Source organism: Calcarisporiella thermophila, assembly GCF_041956535.1.
Source record: "Calcarisporiella thermophila strain CBS 279.70 unplaced genomic scaffold VTP21scaffold_11, whole genome shotgun sequence".
Taxonomy (NCBI): Eukaryota; Fungi; Calcarisporiellomycota; class Calcarisporiellomycetes; order Calcarisporiellales; family Calcarisporiellaceae; genus Calcarisporiella; species Calcarisporiella thermophila.
In genome coordinates, this window is record NW_027192201.1 from 424206 (window position 1) to 442383 (window position 18178).

At 48.6% G+C, this 18178-nt stretch overlaps 11 protein-coding genes across 11 annotated transcripts; 7 read left to right on the forward strand and 4 right to left on the reverse strand.

Annotated features, from left to right (window-relative positions):
- Window positions 1-84: 84 nt before the first annotated feature.
- Window positions 85-692, forward strand: VTP21DRAFT_1298 (60S ribosomal protein eL43; the record flags this gene model as incomplete). The annotated part of the gene is made up of 4 exons (XM_069391369.1): window positions 85-87; window positions 250-378; window positions 484-566; window positions 629-692. 4 exons carry the CDS (start codon window positions 85-87, stop codon window positions 690-692), a joined length of 279 nt encoding a protein of 92 aa, XP_069251419.1.
- Window positions 693-1248: 556 nt separating this feature from the next.
- On the forward strand, window positions 1249-2550 carry VTP21DRAFT_1299 (uncharacterized protein; the record flags this gene model as incomplete). Its single annotated transcript, XM_069391370.1, has 1 exon — window positions 1249-2550. The coding sequence occupies one exon, from the start codon at window positions 1249-1251 to the stop codon at window positions 2548-2550; it is 1302 nt and encodes a 433-aa protein (XP_069251420.1).
- Window positions 2551-3274: 724 nt separating this feature from the next.
- On the forward strand, window positions 3275-4576 carry VTP21DRAFT_1300 (uncharacterized protein; the record flags this gene model as incomplete). Its single annotated transcript, XM_069391373.1, has 4 exons — window positions 3275-3443; window positions 3506-4098; window positions 4176-4299; window positions 4368-4576. 4 exons carry the CDS (start codon window positions 3275-3277, stop codon window positions 4574-4576), a joined length of 1095 nt encoding a protein of 364 aa, XP_069251421.1.
- Window positions 4577-5042: 466 nt separating this feature from the next.
- On the reverse strand, window positions 5043-6219 carry VTP21DRAFT_1301 (uncharacterized protein; the record flags this gene model as incomplete). Its single annotated transcript, XM_069391374.1, has 3 exons — window positions 5043-5285; window positions 5353-5640; window positions 5719-6219. 3 exons carry the CDS (start codon window positions 6217-6219, stop codon window positions 5043-5045), a joined length of 1032 nt encoding a protein of 343 aa, XP_069251422.1.
- Window positions 6220-6776: 557 nt separating this feature from the next.
- On the forward strand, window positions 6777-9234 carry VTP21DRAFT_1302 (uncharacterized protein; the record flags this gene model as incomplete). Its single annotated transcript, XM_069391375.1, has 4 exons — window positions 6777-6826; window positions 6890-8439; window positions 8520-8773; window positions 8851-9234. 4 exons carry the CDS (start codon window positions 6777-6779, stop codon window positions 9232-9234), a joined length of 2238 nt encoding a protein of 745 aa, XP_069251423.1.
- A 352-nt stretch (window positions 9235-9586) lies between these two features.
- VTP21DRAFT_1303 (uncharacterized protein) lies at window positions 9587-10976 on the reverse strand (the record flags this gene model as incomplete). Its single annotated transcript, XM_069391376.1, has 3 exons — window positions 9587-9822; window positions 9901-10158; window positions 10232-10976. 3 exons carry the CDS (start codon window positions 10974-10976, stop codon window positions 9587-9589), a joined length of 1239 nt encoding a protein of 412 aa, XP_069251424.1.
- Window positions 10977-11174: 198 nt separating this feature from the next.
- VTP21DRAFT_1304 (uncharacterized protein) lies at window positions 11175-11903 on the forward strand (the record flags this gene model as incomplete). The annotated part of the gene is made up of 1 exon (XM_069391377.1): window positions 11175-11903. One exon carries the CDS (start codon window positions 11175-11177, stop codon window positions 11901-11903), a length of 729 nt encoding a protein of 242 aa, XP_069251425.1.
- A 575-nt stretch (window positions 11904-12478) lies between these two features.
- Window positions 12479-14092, reverse strand: VTP21DRAFT_1305 (uncharacterized protein; the record flags this gene model as incomplete). Its single annotated transcript, XM_069391378.1, has 3 exons — window positions 12479-12713; window positions 12786-13647; window positions 13726-14092. 3 exons carry the CDS (start codon window positions 14090-14092, stop codon window positions 12479-12481), a joined length of 1464 nt encoding a protein of 487 aa, XP_069251426.1.
- A 49-nt stretch (window positions 14093-14141) lies between these two features.
- On the forward strand, window positions 14142-14543 carry VTP21DRAFT_1306 (uncharacterized protein; the record flags this gene model as incomplete). The annotated part of the gene is made up of 2 exons (XM_069391379.1): window positions 14142-14177; window positions 14247-14543. The coding sequence occupies 2 exons, from the start codon at window positions 14142-14144 to the stop codon at window positions 14541-14543; spliced, it is 333 nt and encodes a 110-aa protein (XP_069251427.1).
- Window positions 14544-14702: 159 nt separating this feature from the next.
- On the reverse strand, window positions 14703-16909 carry VTP21DRAFT_1307 (uncharacterized protein; the record flags this gene model as incomplete). The annotated part of the gene is made up of 7 exons (XM_069391380.1): window positions 14703-14883; window positions 14992-15162; window positions 15784-15917; window positions 16004-16237; window positions 16390-16454; window positions 16529-16822; window positions 16888-16909. 7 exons carry the CDS (start codon window positions 16907-16909, stop codon window positions 14703-14705), a joined length of 1101 nt encoding a protein of 366 aa, XP_069251428.1.
- Window positions 16910-16956: 47 nt separating this feature from the next.
- On the forward strand, window positions 16957-17354 carry VTP21DRAFT_1308 (uncharacterized protein; the record flags this gene model as incomplete). Its single annotated transcript, XM_069391381.1, has 2 exons — window positions 16957-16972; window positions 17032-17354. The coding sequence occupies 2 exons, from the start codon at window positions 16957-16959 to the stop codon at window positions 17352-17354; spliced, it is 339 nt and encodes a 112-aa protein (XP_069251429.1).
- Between the last annotated feature and the right edge of the window lie 824 nt (window positions 17355-18178).

Here is an 18178-nt window from a genome sequence, read left to right on the forward strand (position 1 = left end):
TATTCTTTTGGTTCCATTTCATTACCTGTTCCTCCTCTCTTTTATTTCCTCGTCTTTACGCAAAGAAAGGAAGAACCCTATAAAATGGTGAGTAGCCCCTAAAATGAGTGCTAGATGGATGGATGAATGTTGTGATCGATGGATGTTGGGAAAAGGCTCGAAAATCGATTGCTTTCTTGGACGATTCCATCCTTAATCATCATTTGAATCATAGCAGTAAATTTATCGATGCTTTTTTTTTGCATATAGGCCAAACGCACGAAGAAGGTCGGAGTCACCGGCAAATATGGTACTCGTTATGGTGCTTCGCTCCGTAAGCAGATCAAGAAGATGGAGATCACTCAGCACGCTAAGTACACATGTGCGTTCTGTGGCAAGGTAATGAACACGATTTCCAGCTGTTTGAATTGAGGATGCCTTGCTTATGTCCTCAGAATGATTGGGCCGGTTTTCTCACTCTGAATCTTCAATCGTCTCTGATAGGACACCGTCAAGCGTGAGGCAGTTGGTATCTGGAAATGCCGTGCTTGCCGCAAGTCTATTGCTGGTGGAGCTTGGACTGTCTCGTAAGTGAATTTTGGTTTAGTTATTTTCAGTTTCTGGTGTGCTTAAAAGCGTTTGTTAATAGGACGACTGCTGCTGCTACTGTTCGTTCTACCATCCGTCGTTTGCGCGAATTGCAAGAATCATAATTGCTCTGTTATTTCTAAATAAATGTCTAATTTCACTTAGATTTATTAAGAAATGGCAATGCTTTTATTACACAATAAAAGATTTTCCTCCTCTATTCTCCAATGCTGGAAGTGGAATGGAATTGTCATTTACACATAATCTAATCAAATTCCATTCAGCTATGCTCGAAAGTAGTAATTATCCGGTTTTAGCGTGGATAGCATGGTGATAGGGCAAAAATTTTGCCAATCCGAGATTCCAGTGTCTTCGATCCCTGTGAATCATAAAGGATTTCTAATACTATTCCAGTGAAAAATCGAACAGAAAGGAGGAGAAAGAACTAGAATTTTTGCCAACAAATAATAAGGCGAGTCCACCCCTCTCTCTCTTTTCTTCCATCTCTGCTGATTAAGATTCTTCTACACTTCAATTTTCAACTCATAGAGAATTCCCTTGTTGTTATCTTGTTCCCACTCACCTTTTCTGAACTTTTTGTTATCCTCTTCTTACATTGATCCCTTACTGAATTGACTACAGGGCTTTTCCATTTCTTGGACATTCACCACTCCAACTTCTATGGAAAATCACGACAATAGCAACCAAAATTCATCTCCAGCTGACAACCGTCCGTCTGATAATAACACACCCCCTGCTGAGCACAACCCACCAATTACCTTTTTATTCCAAACATCTACCTTTGTGCTTCGCCCTCGTTCTTCTGCGGCAACCTCTAATCCTACAGAAGATGGTGCAAATCAACCAACTCCTGAGAGAAATCCGCAGGAACCAACCTCAAATGCTGCCTCTAGCGATCCGCCTCAACCTGGAGTAGACCAGCGGCGTCCACAGGGCCCCACCGGGATCCCTACGCTCTTTGTCGCCCCACAGATTTCGTTTATTTTTGGACGTCAACCACAAGATCAACAAGCTAGTCAACCAGAATCAGTCCCTGAGCCCGAGCCACGCATGCCAGGTGCATTCCCTGAAGAGGCAGAGCAATATGTTGCCGAAGAATCCACAAACGAGGCCGACAATGACGGACAAAGATCAAATCATAGAAGAAGACCAGTCCATGTGCTCTTCACGACGGATGATGGGAATGTGATGGTGTTCCCAATGTTGTTTGGGCCCTATATGGTACCCTTCATGATCATCACCAATCAGCAGGAGTCACAGCAAGGGCAACCTCCTGCAAGTTCCAAAGCTATGAAATCGCTGCCTATAGTCACCATCACCCCTCAGGAAGAGCAGGAGGGAATCACATGTACTATCTGTCTCGAGGCGCTAACCTCGACCACGACTACGCCAATACGACGTCTTCCCTGCAGTCATAAGTTCTGCGAAACATGCCTGTTCTCATGGCTTAAGCTGAGCAACTATTGTCCCACATGCCGGTTCGAGCTTGAAACGGACAATGACGAATACAATGCTGGGGTGAAGAGGCGGATGGCGGAGCGGGAGAGCGCCTTGCAGTCCCAGCAGCAAGAGGCGAAAATGGCGAAAACAGGTGATAATGAATGCATTGGCCAAGAGAGACGTGAGGCGCGTGCACGGGAATGCGCCCTCTCGCGAATTGGGTGTTGCGGGGTAGACGGTATCTCAAGTGAGGGGCCGCGTGTTGTTCTTTCCGCGTGTACACATACATTCCATCCCTCATGTCTGCGGACGAATCTCTCGATACAGGGCTACGAGCTCGACAGACTACAGGAGGAATCTCTTAATGTGCGCTGTCCATTGTGTCGGGTGCAATCAACGGTAAATGTGGCAGAACTAATTGGGACCGAGGAGGGCGGGAGTGCCAATACCTTGGCTTCACAGCATCCGTCCATAGAACAGATTACCCTGCGTTTACCGGACATAGAGCCTGAATTGGACTAAAGTGGACATTACTTTCATAGATATTTTCCTTTATTGCTCGCATATTCTATTTTACTTTTTTTTCTCTTTTGGGACATTTTTTCTTTTCATATTTTCTTGATTGTTGTAATCTATCAATTTTTTATATTTCCCTTCTTTCTCATACTGTATTTTATATTTGCCAATTCTCACCCTGTATATTTAATATATTTACTATTAACCATTCCTAATGTATTGTCGGAAACATCATGGAGCAGTTTGAAAAGTACAATGCCTATTCAGACAAAGAGGCCAGGTCGATCGCGTCTGGGCTGGTGCGAGCACTCCTCATAAAATGCAAGTGGACGAGTGGGGTAGCCCATAAGGCCCAACCCTCACTCACAATCCCTGTCATCCTCACGGCCTTTTTGAGGTGGGCAGGGGAGGAGGGACAAACATGAGGTTTGGAGCCCCCGCGGATTCGATCGATCTTGAGCATGAGATTTAATTTTCATCTGAAACATTACACCTGAAATCGGAAAAGCAGAGGCAGTTCATTTTCCTTGCGTGACACCAGGATAAAACCCTTTTGAGCGCCCGGAAAGGAAGGCGGCCTAGATATATTGTTCGATGGCCACCTTGCACTCGTCGTTCTGGCACTCCTTCAGTGCTCCATTAGCGATCCCTTTATCGCCAGTTTTTTCATTTAACAAGGGCACACGGGACCTCCTCTCCTTGGCCAGCTCGAGTCACTCTTTAGCACGCAATGCGCACCAAATTCGCACAGTTGATAAACATCAGGGATTATTCCAGGGATTATACCAAGGGCTCGGCATCAGTCTATGAACCGTACCAAATAATGCGGAGGAGACTTCCGGCCCATCCATGGTCTCGGGCATCGAGTTCTTTCAAGTGGTTTGTTGAGAACCAAATACGTTTGTATTAACCTTGTTGACTATGACATTCGCATTGGCCAACACACCCTTTTCTGTATTAGCCCTCACTTTTAGCTTCATTCTCCTTGTCCATGTTGCCCAATTTCTCGGCTGGGAATCTGCGAGCCAGTTTTTTTATCTCTCCTACTACGATGCTTCAACTAATCTCTATACCAAGGGAATCTATGATATATCTTTTGTCTTCTCCTGGGTAGTGGGCTATACATTTTTACGCGCGATTCTTATTCGCTTCGTGCTTCAATCGCTGGGCTCTCGCTGCGGAATCAAAAAAGCGAGGGCGCTAGTGCGCTTCACGGAGCAAGCATACTTGTTTCTCTACTATATTCTGGTCATCCCAGTGGGCATGCGTATCATCTGTACATCTCCCTATGCGCGCGACATGCGCCAGTATTGGATTGGGTATCCACACGAGCAGTACACCATGAAATTCAAGGCGTACTATCTTCTGCAGCTCGCGTTCTGGATCCAGCAGATCTACGTGCTACACATCGAAAAGCGCCGGAAAGATTATGTTCTCATGTTCGCCCATCACATCATCACCAGCTCTCTTCTCGTAGGAAGCTATCTGGGCAATTTTACAAGGGTTGGAAGCGCGATCCTAGTTATCATGGACATTGCGGATATACTGCTGGCCGTACGTATTTGCTTTGACAGTAAACCAGCGGATTGCATGTGTTTATTGACCGCCTACTCTCCTTTCTTTCTGTATAGTCAACCAAACTGCTCAGATATTTGGGCATGAAAAAGCTATGTGACGCTTGCTTTATCCTATTTACCGTTGTGTGGGTTGGAACACGCCATTACCTCTTTTCTTTGGTGGCCATCCATACAGCGCGTAAGTTCATATCTCCATACAGGGCTGATGTACGTTTATCTCGGCATTTACTATTCCACTTGCTTTAGTCGAGTCGCCGAAATATGTTGCTTTTGAATGGAATCCAGCTCAAGGCAAATTCTTCACTCGAACCATATTGAACTTCTTTCTCTTCCTCTTTGCCTTATTGCAACTTTTGTTCGTATGCTGGTTCTATTTCATCGCCCGCATTTTGCTCAATGTGATCCGAGGGGGCTTTGTGCATGATAACCGTAGCGACGAAGAAGAAGACGAATGAGCGAGGGGTACCGTGAGAGCGCTAAGTGGGCAAAGGCTATTTGCGCATTGGGCGCCAAAATAAAAACAAACACGTGTGCTCAACTATGACACTCACGACTATTTTATTTAAAATATACAGTATATATATTTAATCTATTTTATCTAATTATCGTTTTTGTCAGTCAGCATCATTTATCCGGCAAATTCGAGGTTAATTGTGATATCAGAGCACTTTTTCCATTTTATAATGTTTCCTATAATAGCTGTCGATGGAGGAGCCAGTCTCCATATTAAATGGTGACCTTTTTCCGTAAAAAAAAATTGCTATTACGGGGCAATTCTTTTCAAATTATAGTATACATGAACAAAATCGTATTATCCACAAGGGGGAGGGAAGCATATATATCACACGAGAGGTCTATAGTACAAAACTAGAAAAGAAAAATATAGAATAACTTTGGAATTGAAAGAAAGCGGCCCCATGATCACAGCCGCCTGTCCGGTGTGTCCTCATTCTCCAGAACAATTCCCACTAGCACGCTGATGTCATCTGCCTTTCCGCCCTGGTAATATATTCCCTGTTGCATTGCTCGCTCCTGGAAAGGGGAGTTTAAGTTACGAGTATCCTGACTAACACTCTGAGCGCGATGTGCCAATGCGTCGCAAAGAATTTGTGGTTCCACCTTATGATATGGGCGCGCGTTGTTAGGCCCGATGTGTTTGACTACCTAATGGAGAAAGATTTTGGTTTATAGATATTTGCCAAAATTACAGGTAAATAAAGACGGATTATACCTCCTCTAAGATATCCTCATTAAATAAATTATCATATATTCCGTCGCTAGCCACAATGACGATATCGCCTTTTTGGACTTTGACACGAAAGGTTTGAGCGTCGCGAGGAGTGTCGGTTGAATAGGTCCCAAGTTGATAGGGATAATTAAAGGAATGCTGTTGCTCTTCGGAACGAAAAATGAAATCGTTTTGTCGAATGACGCTGACGCCGCAGTCTCCAAGGTTAGCGATTCGAAGCTCGTCGTCCCGGAGAATAGCAATACAGGCTGTGGAGGAACCAACAATTCCCTATAATATATTTTTTTGGTTTTACACATAGCCGTGTGAGAAGAGAGGAGTGACAGACAAATTGTATGGAATACTTGCCATTTTTTTGGCCTCTATCCGAGTATTCTCGTAGCTACGCTGTAAAATCTCGACAGGCTCTACATTGAAGTAATCAGCAAATTCATCGCACTCAATATTATCATATTTCTCCAATTCTAAATAGGCGTAGTGCATTAACATCCGCGCATACAGAGCCGGACTTGCGTGGGGTTCGCCATGCCACCCTCCCACTCCGTCTGCTACTCCAAGCGAATCTGCGCGATGATAAAAGGAATCCTCACCCACTTGGACACTTCCAAAAAATCGAGATTCATCCACCTCTATAGGAGGGGCAAGTGGTTTGCGCTCCTCCTTATTTGCGAAGCCATTGGAGAATCCATTGGCGTGATGGTGCCGTTTTTTGGGGATTCCTGCCCCAGCATGCAGGAACACGTAGTTATGTCTTGGAATCGATTTTTCAAAAATGTCTAACTCACGAACGGTCGAAACGGACGCGTCAGATCCGGACCATATCCGTCGCCTTTGTCGCGGACGCAGCATATGATGCTGCGAAGAAGAGGGGGTAATTGGAAAAAGGGGCGAATGGAAATGGGTTAGGCGTTGTGAGGGGACGAGGGCGATGGCAGGCGTGGTAATGCGAGCAGGACATAGGTGGGCGGAGGAAGTGTGCGGGCAGGCATTCCGAAGGAGGGCTGCAGGCTGACGGGTGTGAAAGTGGAATGGGCGGAATGAAGACGACGATAATAAAGGGAGGTCACGAAAAGGTGCGATAAACGATTGAAAAGGGGTGGAGGAAAATATATTCTGCAGCCGCGGCGGAGCAGAGGAAAAGCGGCGATGTACTAATGTAGCCACTTTGTGAGCCTTTGTCATTTTTGTTTGGAAACTTCTCAGTGAATAGGCGACCGTAATGAAGAGAGAGGACCAGGCTGTCCTTAAAGGTGAAGGCAAAAAAAAACGTGCGAAGACCTTGTGACGTGTGATCTCGAATCTTTTGGAAGCAGTCCCATTTGACTGTCACGGCACTGTAAATAACCAAAAAGAATCGAAATTTTATTTCTATAGAGTCGAGAGTTGATCCTCGAAACAAGTGAGCGATGGGGAAAGAGAAATCAACGAAAACATCAGAGAAGAGCTCGAATAAAAGGTAAGCATCCCTCCTTCCTTTGTGAGTATTTCGAATGGGGAATCTCACCTCTCCCCTCCTCAGCAGCTCCGTCTGCCCACACACTGGCAAATCTCCGCTTCTATGTCGTCTTTGCAATACCAAACTCAACACCTCACAGCCCCTTTCTGCACCCCTCCCCAAGCGCATCCAAGAAAAATTCAATCGCCAGGCAGCCTATGAAGAGGCATCAAAAGAGATCTCACGCTGGCAACCCATCGTCCAAGAGAATCGTAAAAAGGATCACCTTGCATTCCCCCTCAATCGCCCGGCCCCAGTTCAAATTTCCAATGCGGGATTAGTGAGCAAGTTTGAGGCAACCACTGCATTGGAGAAGGAGGTGGCTGAAGTCTTGAAGGCAGGCGGGAAGGAGGATCAAAGTGCAGCTAGGGAAGCAATGGAACTAGAGCTGAACAAGATGTCGGTGGAGGAGGCCCAGCAGCGCCGCAAAGAACTTCGACTCATGCGGGAGCTCATGTTCCGTGAGGAGGCCCGTGCAAAACGCATTAAGAAAATTAAGAGCAAGGCCTATCGTAAGATCCAGAAGAAGGAGAAAATGGCGCGACAACTGGCGGAGATGGATCCAGAAGATGTAGCCAACGAGCGGCTGAAAATAGAAGCCCAGCGAGCTCAGGAGAGAATGACCCTCCGGCATAAGAGCACAGGCAAGTGGGCCAAGGCGATGCTGAAGCATGGTATGCGCGACGAAGGAACCCGCGAGGCTGTTATGGAGCAGCTGCGACGCCACGATGAGCTCAAGAGGAAGATCCATGATCTGGAGTCGGACGAGGAGCTGTCGGATCTGGAGCAGGATGAGGATGAGGTAGTTAGCGATGATCAACAAGCTGGGGAGGAGGAAGAAGATGCGAGACAGCAGGCATTAAGAGAGCTTGCGGAGTTGGATGCCGAGGAGCAAGCACCCAAAAAGGGGGTGTTTGCCATGAAATTCATGCAACAGGCCGAGTCGCGGCGACGTGCCGAAACCCAGGCTATGCTTGAGGCTTTCAGGGAGGAGCTCGAGTTTGGTGGGTTAAGTGACGAGGAGGAGGATGACGAGGACGGGGAGGATGAGGAGGGTGACGAGACTCGAAAAAAGCGGAGGAAGACAGACAACAAGGGGGCAAAGAAAGATAAGAAGTTGGGAGCCACCGTTGCCAATAACCCTGGACGAATGGTGTTCGGAGCAGGTAACCCCGAGGATATACAACGGATGCAACGAGAGCAAAGGGAGGCAGAGATGGAGGACGGAGAGAACACCCTTGAGTTGAACGATGCAGGGCAAATCACTAAAGTAGCAAGCTCCGCCGCACACACGACTAAGATGTCGGGCCCAGTCAATGCTCTGGCGAAGAAGGCTACCGAGGAGGCAGCGGCCAACGAAATGGAGCTGGCTCCTGGCGAAGAGGAAAACCCGTGGATCCAAACCGGATCCATCAAGCCCAGCAAAGGATGGATAACCGGAAAGGACGACTCCAAGTCGGATAAGCTTGTCTCCAAGCTGAAGAAAAAGGGGAAGAAAGGGCAGGAGGAGCAGGAGAAGGAAGTCGAAATCGATCTCGAGCAGGTGTTAACATTAAATCAAATGGCTGAAGTTGGTGAGTATTTTGGAGAGCTTGGGCTGTCTTTGGTCGTGTGTTCCAGAAACTAATCCCATTTTCCCACCTCTAAATTTTAGCCAAAGAATCCAAGAAAAAGAAGAACAAGAACAAGAAAAAGAAGAAGGAGGAGGAGGAAATGAAAATTGCCACGACCACCGCTGACGAGGGCGAGGCTGCAGACGAAGACACTGTTATTTCGCCACAGATGGGAGAGGACGAGGAGGAGAACGAGACGGAGGAGACCTTAAACTTGGTAAATGCCAAGGGTCCGTTGGCGTTTACACAGCGGGAGCTAGTTGCCCGAGCCTTTGCAAATGACGATGTGGTCGAGGTAAGTGTTTTTGCGATCAACCGGACTCTACCACACCCGTTCTCAACCGATCCCTTGCTCTGCACTTGTTTGCACAGGAATTTGAAGAGGAAAAGCGGCAAATCGAAATGGAGGATGCACCTCAGGAAACCGACATCACGCTTCCAGGGTGGGGCTCGTGGTCCGGCAAGGGCATCAAGCGGAAGGCGAAGCGCGTTGTGGTTAAGAAAGAGGCGGGGATCGAGGCGAAGAAGCGCAAGGATGCCAAGCTCAAGCACGTCATCATCAACGAAAAGCGCGTGAAGAAAGCAGACAAGTTCCATGCACAAAAGTTGCCCCACCCCTTCCAGACCAGGGAGCAGTATGAGCAAGCCTTGCGGGCTCCCTTAGGAAAAGAATGGAACACCAACGCCGTTTTCCAGCAAATGACCATGCCAAGAGTGACCACAAAGGCCGGAACCATCATTGATCCTCTCAGCTAGAGCTAGAAAAACTGCCTTGTTTTAATCTGCTGTATATATCTTACGGTATTTTTTTTATTTCTATTCTATTTCCGTTTTTCTCTTTGTTTTTCAGAATTTATACACAGAGACTTGTTTACTATTTTTCCTCTTTTCTTTTTTCCATCCCTTTTAATCTTGAACATTCCCACCGAGAAAAAAAGTCATTGTTTATCATTAGATTATCTCGAGCAGGATCATCGAAGTTCCTCCCAAGGAAGCAACAATGCCTATGGGTGTATTTCACCTAACATTTAAAATAAGCACATTACTAAAATCCTAACAAATACCAACTCCCCGCAACGATCACCATACATAGCGCAAAATACTATGGTCAGAGAATAAAGACCGTATTCATATCCATGGGATGTGAAGAGGAGAGCTGCGGCTTTTGAGAGTATTTTGCCGCCAATATCTGCCGCATTGCAACTAGCAGCTCACGATAAGTAAACTGCTGTCCCGAGCGCATGACAGTTGTGAAGGCATAGGACATGGCGCCCGTGTTCTGGCCACCTTCGGTTGTATCGGCCGAGGTTTGCATGTCTTTGCACCCTGAAAACATGATCGCATCTGGAAAATAAAAATATACAAATGCGGATTTAGCTCGGATTGAAAGTCCACCGATCACTTGAGGGCCTTTGCACTCACCAGCAGGACTTGAGCGTGTTTGCCGCGAAATCTCTTTGCTCTTATTCCCGCGCAGCAGCGTATTCCCAAGCGAGGTGGCAGTTTTGAGTAAACCGCCGATGTCGCCCCGCAGGTAATCGGTGCCCATGGAGAGAAGTGAGGTACCCGCCGTGGCAGCAATGGTCGTATCTTTGAGAGTGCCTTGCGTGCTGTACATGTAGGGCAGGTCGAGTGCAGAGCCAGAGTGACAGGAGTCAAAGAGGGCAGTGAGACGGCATCCTTGAGATAAGAAGAAGAAAAATGAATTAAGCACTAAGATAAAGGGAGGCGGAGAAAGTCAACTCGGTATTACCAGCTGGCAGGGGTTTCACCAAGTAGTAGTGCATTTCGTCATCCGTGAGCATTCCTGCAGAAGTGTGATCCAGTGGGTATATGGTCTCATCCATCCCATCCTCTTCGTCTCCATCGAGATCACGGGCCTGGCCACCATGGCCGGAGTAGTGGAAAAAGTAGCTGTCATTAGGTTGGGCATTTCTAACAAGCCATTGCATGGCCGCAATGATATTCGCTTTTGTGGGGATGAACTTCGGATCCCTTTGATCGTCCGTCAGTGTCACCATGTCACCCTCTCGCCACCCTCTACTTAGCAGGAATTGCTTCATATTGCGCACGTCGTTGATGCAGCCGCGCAGTTCGCCCTTCTGGCCGAAATAGTTGATGCCTATTAAAAGTGCCCGCTTTACCCCTGTGCAGTTACTAAGCTGGAAGTTGGAGGGAAGTCCGTGATTGGGGTTGGCATGGGCCACGATGCCATCGCCGGCATTAGGAGTGGAGGGTGGATATATAGAGGTGTTTTGTCCTGCAGAAATAGGAGGAGGGGGCCCAGGGGGCGGGGGATAGTACTGGCCATGTTGCTGGGGAGCATTGCTGCTCTGAGGCATCCCCATTGGAAAAGATGGAGGGGGGCCATAATTTTGCGGAGGCGGGCCTGGTGGCGGCGGGTAATACTGCTGGGGAGGATACCCGTATCCTTGCTGGGGTGGGTGTGGTGGAGGTTGGTTTCCGTACTGCTGTTTATACTGATTCCCTGGATACATTCCTTGGCTTTCGTTTTCCTGATTATCTGTTCCTGATCGTGAAAGGGGGTGTGGGTGAGAGGCTGTGAATCAATGGCTGGACCACTGCCGCAGTCGGAAATCAGATTGTGGCAAAACTGACAATAAACAAGATTCAATAAGCAACCGAAAGAGAGACGGGCGAATTCACCAGTGCGGTTTTTTTTTTTTCATTAAGTTATGCAAAGGGCAACCCTAGTGCGCCGGTATCTTCCTCGGTTCATTCTTCAGATCCATCCCGACTTCTTCCATGGCACTCCTGACATAAAACAGCTCAATGCACAGTCGCTCCAAACCCTCCAATCTCGCCTCCAGCCACATCTCGCCTCCTCCCAATCCTCGATGACCCCTTCAAAGAATGACGATGTCGTGCTCGAATTTCACCTCAAGACAAAAAAGCGGATAGAGCATAAGCTAGAGGGAGGAGAGGGCTTGGTCCAATCCTTCTTGGCACTATGCCAGAAAGCTGGGCTCGATGTCCAGCCCGCCGATCTTGCGGCCTCCGCGCCTTCTAGCCCCCCTCCTCCGTCAACCTCCACCGTCAAGCATCATGACACGCTTGTACAGCAGTTCGCAGAGCAACTGCGACACTCGGCACCCCCCACTGCACGGCCCCCATCCTCAATCCACTCTCAACCCAATCGCCTTCTCTTTTTCCGTGCTGACGTCTCTGGAGATAAACGCCAGATAGTTTCCAGGTTAAAGCGCAGTTTCAGAGAGGGTGGACATGGGCGCTGGTGGGGCCGCGTGCCCGTGCTTGTAGTGGGGTCAGCACTGGACCAATTGCCCGGCCCAGGCTTTCTTGTAATACGGGAAAATATGTCGAACGAGGAGCTGAGTACCTATCTGTATACGAGGATTCCTCTGGCTTTGAAGGAGCTAGAGGCCAAAAGAGCAGCTGTACTCTAACTTTTCGCCATGGATTTGTACCCCTTATTCTTCTTTTTATGCTTGTATATACCCTAGTCTCATCCCCACCCGTCCTCCTCCTCACTCACCCCCATTGTACACTTCATTGGATCCTTGAGAGAATGAAAGGAACAAAGCGGCATATCAAAGATCTCATTTTTTTTTCTCGTATATATAATAAAGAGAATGAAGTAAAACTATATACGTCTTGAAGCAAGCCAGTGGTGATAAAAACACAACATATTACAATAGAAGTAACAAGATCAGATGTAAAAATACGGGGAACATGGCACACACACACTATAGATAATAAAACAATGGGGAGGGGGGTAGGGAAATGAGCTTCGCCAAATAAAAAAAAAAGATAAGGTAATATAAAAAACTGAAAAATAGAATGAAATATAAAAAAATAGAAGTAGAACAATGTAGTTATACATACTAAATATATACAGAGTGATAAATAAGGGAAAAAAAAAATAAGCGAGCACTATGTATATGAGGAAACCTTGTGTATTCATCCCCTCATCATTTTATCTCTTTTACCTCCAACTTCTCTTCACGCCCATGCAACCCCTTCATGGGCGGTGCTGTTTCCGTGGCGCCGCCCCAACTGACTTTGGCTTCATATATACATGACAGCGGTGTGCGTGTTTGTACCAGAGCACATCGTTGCGCTTTTTTGCGTTATGGATGGGTATCCATCTGCGGCACTGGTGGCACAAACCCTCGGCCACATTGCCGTCCAAGGTTCGCATCTCGATCGGCCGGGTGAAGGGGCGTTTGGACACGGATGAGACACCGTGGTAAAACCTAGAAAACAGAGCACGCCAGTGAGCTTACCCTAAGAGGAGCAGCAACCATCTCTTTCCGATAACTACTTACTGCTTATGGTACCAGTATGCGCTGTTCTTGAGCTGTAGCCATCGCCCGGGCTTGCAGTCATCACAGTATCCCTCCTTCATCGGCCCTGAGAAGCGCACCCAACGCGGGGTGTAGCGATCGTCGGGATAGAGGATGGATTGGCGGCGCGGCGTGACATCGAATTCCGGGACTCCAAACCGTAAGTCTCGGGGGCTGGGCGGGGGGGTTTCATGCTGGACAGTGGGAGGCATGAAGGATGGCATATTCCAGTCCAAGGATTTTGTCCGACGAGAGCCTCGAGCCTGCATTGATAGATCGCCACTCTCCCTGTCATCGTTGAACGTATCACCGAACGACCGCTTGCGAATTGGATCGTAAGCGTAGGGGCGGGGGACGGCGGCGCTGTCCTGGCCTGGTGCTGGGGCCTGCTCTTGAGCCTGATTGGGGTGATAGGTTGGATAGATACTGTAATCATCCTCGGGCTGATTCTGGGACCACGATAAACGCATCGAGGCGTTCGGATACACACCCTCCTCGCAGGATGTTTCTATGACGCTCTCGCTTCTTCCGCCCGTATGTTGTACAAAGGAAGAGGGCACCTGGCCGTGGCTCCTCTCCAGCGGGCTGAGGATGGTGGGGAGAGCAGAGACCTGGTGCGGGGCGTAGGAGGACGGGGCGGGCGCAAGCTGGCTCGGAGGGAACTGCCTCCACGAGGGGTCCCCAAAATTGATTTGCATTGGGTTGGAGTGGGAGGGGAGGGGGCGGCGGAAGGGGGGCTCGCTGGTCATCATTGAGGGAAGAGTATTGGCTTCTATCGGAGGTCTGCCTGGGTCGTTTGAGGCTGTGGAGATGGGCTGAGAGGAGAGCGTGCCGATGTTGTCGCCTAGAAATAAGCAGCACAAGTTAGAGGGGGATGGGGGCGGGCGAGCCATCATTTATCCGATTTTCCTCCCAAGCCTACCTTTCTGAACGCCGAAGTAGTTTTTCTCCGGCCTAATGTCCACGCGGGGTTCTAATGCGGCAATGAGGATGTCGAGCGAATTCATCTCTGGTCCCACGGCGTAATCTTGATGCTGCGGGGGGGATGGGTGCATTGGATGCTCGTGAGCCAAGGTGGCGGCTGAGGTTGATGCGTAAGAGGTCAGCACGGCGGGCGAGCTGTAGCGCTTGTGCAGTTTACTTAGATCGGGATTCTTGGCGGCTGATTCGGCGGCAATGGATTGCGGCAGGAAATAGTCGGGCATTGCGTCAAGGGCAGCTTCAGAGGGGGAATCAAAGGCCTCGGCCTGCTGGAGTGGAGGAAACAAGAAAGATGGATCTCTCCGCATGGCCCGCTAAAAAGCACAAAAAGACGCTAGAAACAAGCGTAGCACGAGAATGATCAAGACAAAGAGGTGTTGTGGAGAGTCAGAAGTCGAAGGCCGCCTTAGCAAAAATTAATCTGACCTAAATTGATTTGTTGCGTCAGTGCGCTGTGTCAAGTTCAACCACCGTTTCAGCAAATGGGGCGAGGCCTCCTCCCAGCCACGGCCGCCGGCCCATTTTAGCCGCTTCCAAGACCTCGGCCCTAGCCTCGTGCCGCCCCCCGGCCTGCCCGCTCCTCCCCGTCCCGCGACTGGCTTGGCTTGGGCTCGTCCTGGCGAAATGGACGCGCCGCACGTGAGCCGTCTGGCCCGCCTCCCTCCTGCCTTGCAGATCGGAGGAGCTGCGGATGAAACCGTGGAGGATCCCCCTGATTGCAGCGGACTTTCAACCGCAAGCTCATTGAGACTGGACTGAGTCGAGCGGGGGACTCGACTGCTCTGCGACGCACGCGAGTCAGAGAGAAGCGTCCCTTGCGACGAAGCTTAGGCACCCTTTCCGATAAGCGCGGCCGGCCGCAGGCTCGAGATTGCCCCCGTTTCATCCCTCCCTCTTTCCCACGCGATTGCCGCCCGGCTAGTCCCCAGGCCCCTGTGACTGCATGCTGCGGCGCAGCAGGGTATGGGGCTTTATCCTCTGCAGCAGGAGGGCGCGGCCGGCGCTCGTGGCGCCTGGGTGAAGCCCACGCATGAATATTTGGCCGGTGCGGATTTGCAGTTCATGCACGGGACAGGCGATGCTCCTTTCACTGGAGCGTCTGGGGTTGCAGAGCCACATAAGACCTCTTCGTCTCGGTGGGTGGCGCATCCAAATGCTGAGCATATTCAGCTTAGGCTCGTGGACCTAGTAACGAAATCGAGCTCACCTTAGAGCGGCTCCTGGTGCCTCGAATGCACTCCAGAGGTTGTCCTGTAGGCTTTCCACGGCGGTGGCCGGTTTGCGAGCCCACGGTACAGCCGAGTTCCACGGGGAGCTGTGGCTGCGACGCGAAGCCTGATTGGAAAGGTCCGAGGTTTCTCTGGCACTTATTCTTTTGCTAGGGGCAAGATGATAAGGTGGGAAAAATCAGGGTTGGTCCATACAATGGCATTGTCTCTGTTGAAATAAAGCAATTGGTCGTGTACCGAGCCACTAGAGCCGATCTTTTCATGCTCTAGAGAGCCTCTTCGCCCTTAAACTCTCCACCCTAAATATCTCGCCACCATGATCTCTAGGATGGATGGGGCCATATTAAGACTAGTTCAAGTGTCAGACGGCGGGATATGGGATAGCCAATTTATTTTATATAGAATCTTGAAAAAAAAAAATAACCATTAAGCATACTTTTCTCATAGCTTTGTCATTAATGGAAAATAAAAATTGGGCAAGAGCATAGATACACAGAGCAATAAAATAGAGTTTAAGGCATAAATCTGATAAAATACATAAGCCCTTGTTTCTCTCGGGAGCTTCGAGGAGAAAGAATCTATAATTAATGATACAATAGAAAAAAAAAGTGAATCTGTATCTGTGTTAATAGAAAAGATCAGTGAAGCCAAGCGAAGGGGAATGGGGTGGAGATACACAAAAAAATGCGAAGTATAAAATAAAAAATATTATAAAAAAAGACAAACTGTACAGGGGAGAGCGATGGGGAGAGGCTGTAGATTTCGACTACGCTGCATCCTTCTCCTCTGAACGTTTATCCGGTTTGGCATCGGTAGAACTCGTTTGAGAGGCCGGCGAGAATGTTTTCCCGCGGTACATAAAGCAGGCATAACCCAGCCCAGCAAAGAAAAGCAAGAGAATTGCCTATCGGATGATTAGGATGAATTGAGCCAAGATGCATTAGGTCGCAGTAGAAATAGGTAAATATAATAAAAAAAAAGGAAACTCACGGCAAGCTCAACATAGATGCGCCAGTTCATCCGGAAGTCGATTCGATGATTGCGATCGAGGATATCCCACACGTCAATCCACAAACCACCATTGGCAAACATGTCAATGCCAAGTACAAAGCAAAAGCTACCGATAAACGCGAAGGAGAATATCAGTACGTACCACTCTATGAACGCCATAAGGAATATCCCCGCAAAGGCAAATGCGACTATAAAGAAGGCGCGGGCGAGTTCCTATGAAGAAATAGGAGCCGGTCAACATCGGCAAACTCAGTAAGGGAGAAGGGAAGAGTGATGAGGGGGGAGGGTGAGGGACCAATTAAGAGAGAGCGTGTGTGTGCGTGTATACGTTTGTATGTGTAAAAATAAATGGTAAGGTGACTTACATTGGTAATGATGTGGTCCCTGCTCCACGAGAGAATAAAGATCGCTAATGCGAACCCGCCTAATCCTAAGACAAGCGGAAAAAAAAATCAGTGAAGCTCTGGATGGAGGATATCCGGCAGAGCCAATTTAGCAAGCTACCTCCAACGAAGAACACGGCAATTCGGATCAAAAAGAGGAACGCTATCCCTCCAATGAATGCAAAAATGAAGCACAGCACCATGTAGAGGACGTTGCGATTCGATCCATAAGACTGTGGTGGCTCCGAATTTGCCAATGCAACGAAGCACAAGACCCCAAAGAGGATGAATCCAACGCAGAAGAGCGCTCCACGGCTGACACCAAACCCACCAAAGAGGAGGAAGAGACCAATAAGTAATAGGACTGAGCCGATGAAGCAGCGTTCCGGAGTGAGCCAAGGCCCTGCAGGGATTCCTACAGTCAAATCACTCGTTTAGCTTCCATTAAACCTCCTACTTTGGCTCTAAAATGAAGCCTACCTTGGTTGGGCCTCTCGGTCATAGGTTCTGAGCTGGAGTTGGATGAATTGGACTCTGAGCTGGAGTTAGATGAACTCGAGGATGAGCTAGAGTTGGATGAATTGGACTCTGAGCTGGAGTTAGATGAACTCGAGGATGAGCTAGAGTTGGATGAATTGGACTCGGAGCTGGAGCTGGATGAATTGGTCTCGGAGCTGGAGCTGGAGCTGGTGCTGGTGCTGGTGCTGGACGAACTCGAGGATGAGCTAGAGTTGGATGAACTGGACTCGGAGCTGGAGCTGGATGAATTGGTCTCGGAGCTGGAGCTGGATGAATTGGTCTCGGAGCTGGAGCTGGATGAACTCGAGGATGAGCTAGAGTTGGATGAATTCGACGACGAGTCAGGGGAAGTCGGAGAAGGCGGAGAAGGGGTGGTAAGCTGGGGTGGATTCCGATCATTTTGCGGTTGCTTGCAACACACCTCGTAACAAGGCGCATTGCAATTTTCCGGCTTACAATTACACTTGGAACAAATATCCTGCGGGGTACAAGGATTGCAGCGTTTTTCCGCCCATAGCTCCCTCCCTATCTCGTTTTCACTGTTCCAGCGAAAGGATTGTAAATTTCCTGATAGAGCTTGGGCTAAAGCTGGCCCATGAGAGTTAAGCAAGAGCAGAGCCAAGAAAAAATAGGCAATATAAGATCGAGGGGCCAAATGGTTCGCCATGCATAAATATACTGGCTGAGTTTGTCTAAGAGCCGAGGGGGGTAGAGCTGAGAAAAGCTTGCGAGGTTTAGAGCGCAATGATGAGACGAATGGAGCAAGCAAAGCCTGTAATCCTACCTTGATTGCGCGCTATTTTTTCGAGTACAGTAGTTGAAACGCACAGCTGTCAGCAGGGGTGACAGCCGTCGTTGACAGGTATAATAATGGGAGTTGGGGTAACCGCTTTGCTGAGTGTGTATGGGCTCACCCCCCTAATCCTTTTGACAATTATAGAGAGAAAATGGATTCGTCTAATGGCGAACGCGAATTGAAGGAGCAGGGAGCAGCCCAGGTGCAAAAACTAGGAATAAAAATAAACCGTTTCATCGAGCTAGAACAAATATAAGAGCGCAACTCGACCGAAAAGAAAGCCGTTACGCGTTGTTTTAAAATTTGAATAACTGGATGAAAGCAATCTTCCTAATTTTGCTAATGATCTTGGCGATGGCCCAATGGGATGGCGGGGAGAGTTTCGTTTTTGCATGCTTGTGACCGTTGTCGTTTAAATTGTTGAAATTCGAACTTGGTGCTAACACGGAGGTTTTC